The sequence below is a fragment of the Lacerta agilis genome, chromosome 2 (genome assembly GCF_009819535.1).
Source record: "Lacerta agilis isolate rLacAgi1 chromosome 2, rLacAgi1.pri, whole genome shotgun sequence".
Lineage (NCBI taxonomy): Eukaryota > Metazoa > Chordata > Lepidosauria > Squamata > Lacertidae > Lacerta > Lacerta agilis.
This window is the reverse complement of record NC_046313.1, coordinates 60,448,757-60,461,775: the sequence shown is the minus strand read 5'-3', so window position 1 is coordinate 60,461,775 and position 13,019 is coordinate 60,448,757. Positions and strand designations below refer to the sequence as shown.

The 13,019-nt window shown below is 43.7% G+C and overlaps 1 protein-coding gene across 2 annotated transcripts in view; it reads left to right on the top strand.

The window, feature by feature from the left end:
- The window catches only part of GLRA1 (glycine receptor alpha 1), a 93,555-nt gene that overhangs the window by 33,312 nt on the left and 47,224 nt on the right, over window positions 1-13,019 (top strand). For both annotated transcript variants that reach the window (XM_033140326.1, XM_033140325.1), the window contains exon 2: window positions 4,724-4,854. In XM_033140326.1, the coding sequence (XP_032996217.1) occupies window positions 4,724-4,854 (131 nt within the window). The remainder of the gene's footprint in view (window positions 1-4,723; window positions 4,855-13,019) is intronic.

The window sequence follows — 13,019 nt, the reverse complement described above, 5'->3', positions numbered from 1 at the left end:
AGGAGACTCTTGAGAGTCCCGTGGACTGCAAGAAGATCAAACCTATCCATTCTCAAAGAAATCAGCCCTGAGTACTCACTAGAAGGACAGATCCTGAAGTTGAGGCTCCAGTACTTTGGCCACCTCATGAGAAGAGAAGAATCCCTAGAAAAGACCCTGATGTTGGGAAAGATGGAGGGCACAAGGAGAAGGGGACGACAGAGGATGAGATGGTTGGACAGTGTTCTTGAAGCTACTAACATGAGTTTGGCCAAACTGCGAGAGGCAGTGAAGGATAGGCGTGCCTGGCGTACTCTGGTCCATGGGGTCACGAAGAGTCAGACACGACTGAACGACTGAACAACAACAACAACAACATGTTTCTGAGCACAATTCAAAGTGTTGGTGCTGACCTTTAAAGCCCTGAATGGCCTCAGCCCAGTATACCTGAAGGCTTGTCTCCACCCCCATCGTTCTGCCCGGACACTGAGGTCCAGCTCAGAGGGCCTTCTGGCGGTTCCCTCACTGCAAGAAATAAGGTTACAGGGAACCAGGCAGAGGGCCTTCTCGGTAGTGGCACCCGTCCTGTGGAATGCCCTCCCATCAGATGTCAAGGAAATAAACAACTATCTGACTTTTAGAAGACATCTGAAGGCAGCCCTGTTTAGGGAAGTTTTTAATGTTTGATCTTTTATTGCATTTTTAATATTCTATTGGGAGCTGCCCAGAGTGGCTGGGGAGGCCCAGCCAGATGGGTGGGGTATTATTATTATTATTATTATTATTATTATTATTATTATTATTTTATTTATTGGATGTTGGAGGGTATGGAAATATAACCTCCTGATTAATAGAGTCCCAGTGCTCTTGTGTACACCAGCATACACACAAAGCACCTGTATTTCTCTAAGATGTCTTTGTCTGTTCATTCCTAGGAAAACAGCATATTTTCATGTGTTTGTCAGGGAGGTGGGGAAGGTTCCTCTCCATTGAAGTGAATAAGGAACCCTTTGCCAGCAGAAAAGATCCATGCTTAGTCTGGAATATCTACATCCTCAAGGAATCACTGACCTGAGATTCAAATGTGGAGTCCGTCAGATGCTTTTCTCACACTATTCTCATGAAAATAAATGGCTCTTCTAAGGAAGCAGTGCTTGGTAGAATGCACCCTAGATATATGTATCACCTTAAATGAACAATAAATGAACTCATTCCAGAGCTGGAGGCACTCTCTGTGAAAGAGCAGTGCAGGCAAACAGGATTCTGATTTCATATTCCAAATCATTTCTGGTCATAAATTCGTAGCTTCCAGAGGCAGAGCAACATCTTTACAGATGAAACAAAGGTAAAGCAAATTTAAAGGAGGGGGACAGAGAATAAACTCAGAGCAGGCAATTGTAATTTGCAGGAAATTACCCCATTAATAATTCCCTGGATGTCACAAGAGTGTTCATGAAGGTCAAGGGGCTGGAATGTGAAACTGGGCGTTTTGCTATCCACCCACCGTTGCAGCCAGAATTTGGCAGGATTGTACTTCATGTGGATACTATCTCCTTTAAATCACTGGCTACCTGTGACCTTTGAATATGTAGGCAATCATTTTATGCAGGGGAAGGGCAGTACCTCCATGGTAGAGTATCTGCTTTGCAGATCTGTGGTTTGATTCCCAGCATTTCCAGGAAATGTCCCCATCCTGAAACCCCAGAGAGAAGCTGCCAATCAGTGTAGATGAGCTAGATGAGCCAATGGTCTGATTCGGTATAAAGTAGCTTCCTATATTTATATCTAGATAAACTACACTTTCGCTGTGTTGTTTTTTTTTAATGAGAGTAATAGGTTTGCTTTATGAAACGAGTGATGGGTTTCCACACACACAAGGCCCGTTTAGGATTGTGGGAAGCCTGGAGGCTACATCGCCCATTGAGGCTTCCCTGCTTCCTCCATACTCCACGCTGGTCAGTGCTGCTTTTTCCTCAGTTGGCACGTGACCCTGCATGTGTGAGGCCCAGAGCAATTCTCTCCCCCTCATCCCCACACACACAAAAAGGAAAAAGCCAACCCTGCACACACGCTCCTCCGAACCATAAACATTTTATGAAATGGGGTATGGCAGGAACCCTGCAAAGGGCTTTCAAACAAACCTGCCTTGTGTAGAAAATATTCTGTAATTAAAGAAACTGCTGTGGCCATTATTGTTTTACTCTCGGCAAACATAGCCAAGTCACGAGTGTTGTTAAGTACCTGAGAAAATTCTTGCTGTCGACAAAAGGGGTGAGGGGTGATATGATAGCCATGTTCAAATATATAAAAGGATGTCATATAGAGGAGGGTGAAAGGTTGTTTTCTGCTGCTCCAGAGAAGCGGACACGGAGCAATGGATTCAAACTACAAGAAAGAGGATTCCACCTAAACATTAGGAAGAACTTCCTGACAGTGAGAGCTGTTCGGCAGTGGAATTTGCTACCAAGGAGTGTGGTGGAGTCTCCTTCTTTGGAGGACTTTAAGCAGACGCTTGACAGCCATCTGTCAGGAATGCTTTGATGGTGTTTCCTGCTTGGCAGGGGGTGGACTGGATGGCCCTTGTGGTCTCTTCCAACTCTAGGATTCTATGATTCTATGAAAAGGAGTGTGTTTCTACTCTAGGGGACTGGCAATGGGGTCTTTTTGCACCCAATTACTCTTCCCTAGAGCCAACACCAGGAACTGGCATTGTTAGGCCAAGACCTCAGCAGTGAGTCCCCTGATGAATGCAAGAATCCTCTGTCTTGTTCCTCCATGTTGTTGCCCTCCCCTTCCCATTCTGAACAAAAGAAGATAAGAGCCCTGCTAGGTCAGGCCAATGAGACATCTAGCCCAACGTTAGTGGCCAATCAGATGCAGGATCTGAGTGTGACAGCACTCCCCACACTTTATGGCGAATACGGCTGTCAGTGGCTACTAGTCATGATGGTTATACTCTACCTCTGCTGTTAGAGGCAGAATACCTCTGAATACCAGCTGCTGGGAATTGCTGGTGAGTGGAGTGCTGTTATGCTCAGGTCCTGCTTGTGGGCTTCCCAGAAGACACTTGGATGCTGGACTAGATGAGTCATTGGCTTGATTCAGCAGGTTCTTCTTAGGTTCTTCTGAGGTAGGGAGGCCACTGAGGACATCCTGCCTAAGGGCCTCCCAGAACCTGGATCTGTCCCTGACCCCTCGGGCAACACCATCTCTCCATAATCAACCTATTGAAGCATGGCTATGCAACTGTGTATCTGTTCTGGCCATCACATCCTCCGCTGGCCAAGCTACTTTTTATCAGTCTGTTCAATTAGCTCAACCAGTTACTGTAATCTAGACAAATGTTTGAATGATTTCTCTTTTCAGCCCACAGAGAAGGAAGGAGTCTCTCTAGGGCAAAAGTAGCAGGCGAAACTCGAGATGTTTCTGTGCTGAAAGGTGGATGCAATTTATTGTAATGGTGCATCAGTACAAACTCTGAATACAATCCAATATATTTTTATGCCTTTAATTCCTAGGAAGGTGCTGTAGGATTTGTACATTGGATTCTCACTATAGCTCATCCTGCAAAGTGAATGATTTACACAATCCCCATGAGATCTCATCCCTTAACTCACTTCCCAGCCCTTCTGAAGTCGTTCATGATTATACCTTCATCTCAGATGGTAAAGGAAGAGTGGAAAGCCAATCCTCATTGTCTGAACACCAAGCTGTTAGAAGTTGAATCCGTAAAACTCATGAAGGGATGAGGTCTGGATGTCAGATGGGTACAGTCATATTCCACAGACAGCTAACAGTCAAATCTCTGATACTTAGTTCCTACTGGGTTGCTTCATTGTTTAGACTTACATGCCTTTTAGGTCAATGCAATTCCCAGACTAAACATTATGGTCCAGATGAAGAGAAGGCATGTCTCACCTACATCCCATTCAACTGAATGGGGTGAGCAAATTGCAAGTACCTGAAATGTACTGATTTCAACAGGACCTAGACATGCTCACCTGTAACACTCCAACTGATGCATCAATGGAGGGGTGAAGACCTACATTAAATCTGATCTCTGTGGTCTTTGGTAGGTTTGGATTTGAGACTGAGAACTGAGAGCTGGGATTAAAACTGAGAGATCTTGATTCTAGCATGGCAGCCAAATTTCTGTGATGAATAATGACTAACCTAGATAGGAAAAATCACAGGCCCCTGAAGTGTTGCCACACTGTGCAGGGAATTTAGGCTCCAACTACCTATTAAAGCAAATGGAAGATGACAGAGCTCACACACTTTGCCCACTCTTTAGAAAATGAAAATGTCAACATACTGCACGCTCTCCTCTGTTATTTGCCATGTAATTACATGGTAATTGATGCTTCATAACGGGGGGAAAATTGCAAAGTGTGTTTTCCCACCAGGATACAATGCCAAAGTTCACATTTCTGATTTAAGTCGGCCTCCAGGTCTGTACCTAAATTAGCAGAAGGATTTTCTTCATTCGTCATCTTGCTTGATCTTGGGTAGCAGTTGGGATTCTGTGTTCGGGAATGTTTGGGCTGAGCAAACAAATTAGCAGAGACCAGCTTCATTAAGAACCCACAAAGGTATTTGTCATGGCTTATAATGGGAACAGTGTGCTAGCTGCAATGAATTCTGATCCCAGATCCTCACAACATGGGGCAAAAGATACAATTTCAACAGGAGAAGAAAAGACTTCTAATTAAATCTCTGCTTGCTCTCTTCTTTTCTGGCTCAGCCTCGCCGCTTCCAAAGAAACTGGAGCAGCAGCCCGATCCGCTCCTAAACTTATGTCCCCTTCAGATTTCCTGGACAAATTGATGGGAAGGACATCAGGATACGATGCCAGAATCAGGCCCAATTTTAAAGGTATGCAGGCACTCTTGGTTTATTTTTCACCTCCATTTTGTTTTAGATCAGAACATGAACTTTGGGCTTGTTTTCACCAGATTCTGTTTGTGGGACAACAGAGCTAGACCCTGCTCCTAGATAATTAATTGCTGCCCTGTGTTTCTTCAGTTCCTCCTTTTCTTCCTGTGACCACAACTCATGATCAAAGCTAATCTACAAATGTTGCAGGATAAAGCCAAAGAATACTGAAGTGGTAGAATGGACTGAACAGTTTAAGTTTCAGAGACAGAAAAGAAATTCTAAATGCTCACCCTCGTAAAAAAACAAAACAAAAGATTTACAAAGCAGAAAGCTAGCATTTCAAGGAGAAATGTTTCCCTACCACACTAGATATCTACTTGCACTGTGTGTGTGTGTGTGTGTGTGTGTGTGTGTGTGTGTGAGAGAGAGAGAGAGAGAGAGAGAGAGAGAGAGAGCGCATTAGAAAAAACCTGAAGGCAGCCCTTTTTAGGGAAGTTTTTAATGTTTGATATTTTTGTATTTGATTTCTGTTGGAAGCCGCCCAGAGTGGCTGGGGAAATCCAGCCAGATGGGCGGGGTACAAATAATAAATATTATTATTATTATTATTATTATTATTATTATTATTATTATTATTATTACATAGGAGAGCATTAAAAATGTGATTCCTCTGGAAGCAGTAGTCTATACACTGTCTCAATCCATTCTACCCTTTTATGTCCAGCTAATTTTGCTTCATGTGTAGACCAAGCCTAAGCCTATTTTCTGGATAGGATGAAGAGCCATGCAAAGGATACACTTGGAAAAACAAAATACTGAGAATTTCTATCAAGGAAGGATATATATTTATAATTTTTAAATTTTATTGGGAAATGATTTATACTGAATTAATCCTTTTTTATAAAAAAATCATTTTCTAAAAATCCACAAGCATTACTCCTGGGGTTAATAACAATAGAAGTCTCCAAAAAGAGAGAGAGAGAGAGAGAGAGAGAGAGAGAGAAATCTGTTTCTATATGCGACAACAGCCACCCGCGTATTATTAGTGCAAAAAAAAAGGAAAACAGATAAAGTACAAACAAAAGAGGAATGGCACATTAAACTGTTAGAATATGTGGAGCTAGCAGGGATGACCACTAGAAGAGGAAATCAAAATGATGAAAGATATAAAGAGGTCTGAATATTGTTTATTGAATATATGGGAAAGTATTATAAGCAAACAATTTACCAAGCAGGATGTTAAGATTTTCAGCAGAGCAAGAAATAAATAAAGTATGTAAAAGTTGTTTTCTGAGTTCACTGGGTGAACTAAGAAAATGTGGGTAAAAGAGGGGATAAAAGGAAACATGGAAGGATAGGCTAGGTCACAGTGGTGTCCAAACTTTTTTCAAAGAGGGCCAGATTTGATGAAGTGAAGGGCCGTGAGGGCCGACCCATGTTGTTAACCTTTTTTTTTTAGGATTGAAGTTGTTGAGTTTTTTAAAGGATTTTACCCCAGGAAATAAACTGCCACAGAGGCCGGATTAAACCGGCCGGCAAGGGACCGCATTAGGCCACCGAAACAAACTTTGGAAATGTCGATCAAGGAATGTTTTCTGAATTTTTGTCTATTCTTTGAAATCTTAAAAAAGATACCTTTTTCTTTATTTCAGAGATTTTTCTTTTTTGTGTCATCTTTGTTCATATTTTGCTGATAGGGAATCCTATTAGAAAAGCAAATAAATATGAGAAAAGGGAGGATATATATTTAATTTTCTCAATTCCACGAAAGCCTCCACAGAATGGTGTTGATTTATAAAGAAACACAAGAAATTACTTAAGCATCTAATTAGCACAATGGAAAATCCTAAAAACCCTGGGTTCTTAGTATTCTGTTCCTTCCCATCCACTCCCATTTTCCAGCAGTTTAATGTTTAATATAACAGGCACCCACTGAGCATATCAATGATTGCAGTGAATATCCTACCCACTAGTTGTCAAAAATTCTGATTGCCCACAAAAGAGGATCTTATCCAGAGTTAGTTATATATATATATATATATTTTTTAATGGCAGACTTCCATGAAACAAATGTACTTTGTTGGGATGGGGGGGTTGTCACTTGCCTGTTTACAAACTACCACATGCTGATTTAATTTTGACTGGCTGCCTTTTAGCTGTAGTGATATGCTAAAAGGATAGCACATTTACACGCCATGTTTTCCGATCTATGCAAAATCCCATATATTTCAATTACTCCCCTTATAGCCTCTGCATTTAATTTAATGTCGCAACTAGCTGTAAGCATCTCCTGGCAGTACAGAGATTATAAGGCATAATCTCAACATCTTGCTAGAAGGCTGCTATCCAAATGCACCATACTAAGATTAATTTCATCAATGAACTGAGATTCAGGTAGGTAGCCATGTTGGTCTGACGCAGTTAATCTGAGTTAGTCATGACTAACTTGTCCATTGATTTCAACAGGTCTACTCTGAGTGTGGGTCATACCCACAGACTTTTCATGGGTTTTCCCTTATTTTTCAGTCAAAGTTCCCCTGCATGTGACCTGAAACCAGGCACACACATATGCACATCAATCATTGTCTCTTTTGTGGTACTATTCATCATAACTATGAACCCAATCTCTCTCACGCAGAGCCAATCAACCAATGTAGCCATAAAGATTCATGACTCATCTTTTGCGGTATATGAAGCACAAGTAAATGTATGCAATATGCACATTTTGACAGGCAGAAGGAAGGAAAAGAGATGAAAAGGTGAAATGGAATTAATATGCACATGTATTTAAATTATGGATGCTACTACACATTATGATTGCTGCAGGAAAGTGGTGTGGTTTCTGCAGTAAATGTGTCAAGTGTGGAAGACACATAGGGCCGGCCCACCCATGAGGCAAGCCTCATGTGACAGCCAAAGTAAGTACTTTATTACGGTCGACGACCAGCACACACACACACACACACACACACAAAAGACACATACAGAATCAATAATAAATGCAATTTAAAATTTATCTGAGATTTGATCTAAAAGGGGTCCACAATATCTTATGGATGAAATCAAGTCAACCTGGGACAAATTGGAGCAATATATTGAAGATCTAATTCTGATCTCTCCCGACTCACAGGTGATTCTAGGGGGGGGGGACTTCAACTCACGGATGGACAAGTCCGATGGGGATTTATATAACAAATATCAACTATTCCCTCCAGATGCTGACCAGAATTTGACACACACGCCTCTTATCAGATGCTCCAAAGATATGAAAGCAGCCAAATGTGGCAGGATCCACAGGGGCAGATGCAGATCTTTCTCTCCTCCCTTTCTTGTTTCTGGAGTAGATATTCTCTCACCCCTCCTTTCCTGGGAGGGAGGGTGTGCCCCATTTTGGGGTTCGCCTCAGGCACCAAAATGTATTGGTTCGGCCCTGGTAACACATGCTTGTATGCACTATTAAATACACATGTACATATATCTGGGAGTTTTGACGCATATACACAGAAGTTTAGAAGCATGTATTATTTCCACACTTTATGACAGTGTTCCCCAACCTGCTCTCCAAAAGTTTTCTCCTTCAACTCCTTCAACATGCTGGCTGGGGCTGATGAGACTCGTCATCCAAAACATCTGACGGTCACTAGGTTGGGGAAGGCTGCTTTATGCTTTTATTGCAAAACAAAATACCACTGGTGCTGCACTAGGCTTTCCTGCTCACCAGTTTAATTAGTGGGGGACAAAGAGGACAGGATCAGAGTTGAGGTGCTTTTAGATTGTCCACTGCTGCAGTAAACCCACAGCTGATCTGAGACCATTTCATATCACATGAAAGTATTTGCCCTTTGACAAATACGCAGCAGCTGCTCCAACATCAGCCTTGGGCAGTCACTCTGCATTTTGCCAGAGCAGTCACCCAGGCAAGACTAGCCAAAAAGAGCTGCTCTGTGTTTGAGCCCTTTTTTGATATAACATGAAACACATTCCGATTAAGCAAAGTGAGGAATCTGATTTTTGTGGCATTAGAATGCACCTTTCGTTCTTGAGAGCAATCATGCCACGTGGAAGGGCAACTATGCAATCAGGTGCAAAACAATGAGCCCAAACTGATGGAGTGTGTGTCTCTGTGTCTCTGTGTGTTTTAACTGCCCCGGGAGGCTGAGCAGAAGGGAAAGTTTCTATTTTTTCATGACCGATCCTCATATCCAAATTTAGCAATGATGAGCCTTGAGCCATCTCAAGCCTTTGAACATCAAGTTACCCATAAAGACACGCAAACTTGGGTGCCCCAGATACGAGTGGAGTCCGACTCTCACAGCTGCCACTTCCCTGGAGCCACGTTGCAGCTTGTCAACAGAGCCGAGATGGCTGTGCTCATAGTGAACCCTTCCCTCTATCCCACGGGAATCCCATGTGGCCAGTGGAGAACTTAGGATGAGGCACTCGCCTGCTCTTAGCTCAGTCATTCTCCTTACTGTGCGCCAGCTGCCTCTGTCAGTACCTCCCAAATCTGATTGTAATGTTTGCTTATGCCCTGGCAACCAAAAAGAAGAGTCGTGAGGCCAAATGTTGGGGTAAAGGTTGTATTTATTAAAATATGACAAGTTGGAGAAAGTGCAAGTAAATTAACCGAAATCAGAAAGCATGGGCAGGTGAGGGTTTTATCTAACTCTGGTAGATCCCGCCAGATCGCTGGGCATGTGGTGTAGACAGCACAAGCTGGGTTTCCCCAATGAAGGATGAGGAGGAAACTAGGTAAGCCTTGAATATAAAACCCACTGTCCAGTGTTCACACAAAGTGTGCATATCAGGCTTAAAGGGCACCCCACACACACACACACACACAAGTCCCAGCAGGGATAAAGTACTGGCAGATCCCTAAAGGGTGCTTTTGTCTCAATAGTGCCTACAGTTTTCTCTCTCACTTCCTCATCTGTCCAGATTCAGTGCTCCATGAGAAACTTCTCTCTGCCATTCACCAAATTGCTGATTGAATTAGTCCCAGTTGTGTGGAATAGGTGGGGAAAGTAGGAATTATAAGGGCCAATCAAAGAATCTCTCCATCCCTTAAAAAATCCTACTCAGGTCCTTCAACACACAGCTAACCAAAGCACCATACCACACAGGGCCGTCTTAAGCATATCCGGCGCTGTGGTGCAAAGATCTGGCGCCCCGCCCCGCCCGCGCCCCCCCCCCATTTCCCAGAGTTGCTGACCTTTTTTAGGGAGGACGGCACTGCCGGTGACGTGCCCAGCTTTGCGGGGCTGGAGGAGGCAGGCAGCAGCTGGAGAGCAGCTCCTCTGGTGGGGAAGAGGCAGAGGCTGGACATGGTGGCTCCGGGCTCAGTTGGCCGCTTCGTGCTGTGGTGGCCATGGCAGGCAGAGGCTCCGGGCGCGGCATGGCAGAGGCAGGTGAGGGTGGCAAGCTGATGCCAGGAGGCGCCATGTCCAGCCTCCACCTCTTCCCTGGTGCCCTCCAGAACTTGGCGCCCTGGCACCCTGCACCACTAGCATCTATGGGTAAGACACCCCTGATACCACATAGGGGGAGTGAGAGAAGGCACAGAAAAAAGGCTATGAGGAGGAGCAGGCTTATAAAGGCAGGTTCCCAACTGCTTCCTAATTGGCCACCAGGCCCCACAGAATTCCCCCTCCCTTTGGGAACCAACCGCCCACATCATTTGAAAAAGGAGGGGTGAGGGCAAACACACACCCCACCAAAGGGCAGGAATAGGGCTGCCATATGTTCTGGAATTTACATCTGGGGGGGCATTTCTGAAAGGCGGTGCTTTGTCCTGGATCTTAGGCAAATCAATAAAAAAAAATCACGTTTCTGTGGTTTTTGGAAGAAGAAGAAGAAGAAGAAGAAGAAGAAGAAGAAGAGGAGGAGGAGGAGGAGGAGGAACCTCAACAACTTTTGGGGTGTTCTGGTCTGAAATATGGCAACCCTAGGCAGGAAGAATCCCTTTCTGAGATCCTTAATGGTTCCCTGGTAACTAATGATGATGATGACACAAATCAACAAGCTGCGTTTGTTGGCTTCAATCTCTAATGTGTGGTTGTCTGTGCTGTGAGGAGCAAATAAACAAACTGTGCTGAACACCAAGGAACTATTAACTACTGCAGTTACTCCTGCAGTCCAGTTATTATTCATTGCATTGAATTTATAGATCACCCTATCTCAAAGACTGAGAGGAAGTATAACAGAATACATACAAAACCTTCTGCTGAAATTAAGTCGAAATCCAATTCACTAGCTAAATATAACAGAAACAACAACAGCAAACCCCAGAAACTGCCAGCTTAAATCTGCTCACACATGGACTAAAATAAGCAGCTCTAGATGCTCAGGGCTTTGGAAGCTTGCAAGGCAAAGCCCAACAAAGCTGATATGGTCTGATGAAACTGGATTTTGGAGTCTTCTTCAGTGAACTAGTGGTGTGAATATGCATAAACATGACCACACAGTAGCTGCTTAACAGTTTGCCACACAGTACCTGCAACCACAAAAAGAGGAGCTAATATTCTGTAGTTTCCAATCACGTGGTTAAGTGCAGTCTCATTACCCTTCCACTTCAGCAGGTTTTCAAGCAATGTTGCAAAGTAGTCCATAATGCCTGATTTAACCGTGTGTTTAGAGATACCTGCAAGAAGGTTCTGAACCGCAGATGGGGAACCTGTGACTCTCCAGATGTTGCTGGACTACAACTCCCTCCAGCTCCACCCATGATAAGGAGTAGTAAGCTAACATCTGGAATATCACGGCTTTCCCACTCCTGGTTCAGAGGCTGTGGACAAGCACTTCCCCATACAGTTCCAGGTGGCATGTGACACAGTTGAAGCTGCTACTACATGGCACCTGGATATGAGGTGTTTTACCGATGTGAGACTGCTGTTGGAAGAGAGTCTGGCCCAAGGCTGGGAGTTTTAACTCATGGGTTTGCATCCAATTAAGTGCCACTCACAGTAGACCAGGGGTCCCCAAACTAAGACCCGGGAGCTAGATGCAGCCCAATCACCTTCTAAATGTGGCCCACAGACGGTCCAGGAATCAGCATGTTTTTACATGAGTAGAATGTGTCCTTTTATTTAAAATACATCTCTGGGTTATGTGGGGCCTGCCTGGTGTTTTTACATGAGTAGAATGTGTGCTTTTATTTAAAATGCATCTCTGGGTTATTTGTGGGGCATAGGAATTCGTTCATATATTTTTTTTTCAAAATATAGTCCAGCCCCCCACAAGGTCTGAGGGACAATGGACCGGCCCCCTGCTGAAAAAGTTTGCTGACCCCTGCAGTAGACCCATTAAAGGACCTAAGTGGGCCATGCCCATTCATTTCAGTTACTCTACTCTGCGTACAACCCTTGCCATACAAAAGCCAAGTTTAAATTTGCCATTGGCTTCTATAAGCCATAGATGAGAGGTTCAGGTACCTCAGTTCCCAAGGGCCAACTGTGAACCCTTCACACTTCTCTCTCTCTCTTTCTCTGGCACTCAGGATTCTTTCCAGGCCACACAACCCATGCTGGCCTCACTTTTCACTCTCCTTGGGTGTCTTTGGTGGGCTGGAATGAATCCTGGAAGTCTACCTCTGGCTCCACCCACCTTTGTCTCTGGCCCTGCCCACTATTCCTGGGAAGGGAATGCAGCTCTCAGGTTGTAAAAGGTTACCCATTTCTGCCATTATGACACAAATATGTCTGGCTACCCAGCTAAAGAGAAGGCTTCAGATACTGGGAGAAAACCAACAGAGGGTTAAACAAACAGAGGGTTAAAAGGAATGTACCGCAGGAAGGTCTTCCCGCCCCAGTATGCACGTATACACAAAAGAAATTAAACTTTAATATTTAATGAAATATATACATTACCCTTCTGCTGAAGGCAGTTGTATTGTAATTTTATGCAAGATAATTTAATTTCAGATTTATTTCAATGAACTGCACCTTCCCCCCATGGGGGCAGTTTGCTGGCTTCATCTGTCACACATAAATCAGTATCCAATTTATATGAAAGTCACAGCAGCAGCTTTGCAGAACTTGAGCTTGTAGCTTTCTGAGCACATCATTTAAATGAGCCAGCAATAAGTCACAGAGGCATTTTAATGGTTTAGATTTAAATGAAAATAATACCATGGCCGCCCAGAATCAGTTTCTTTATTCATGATA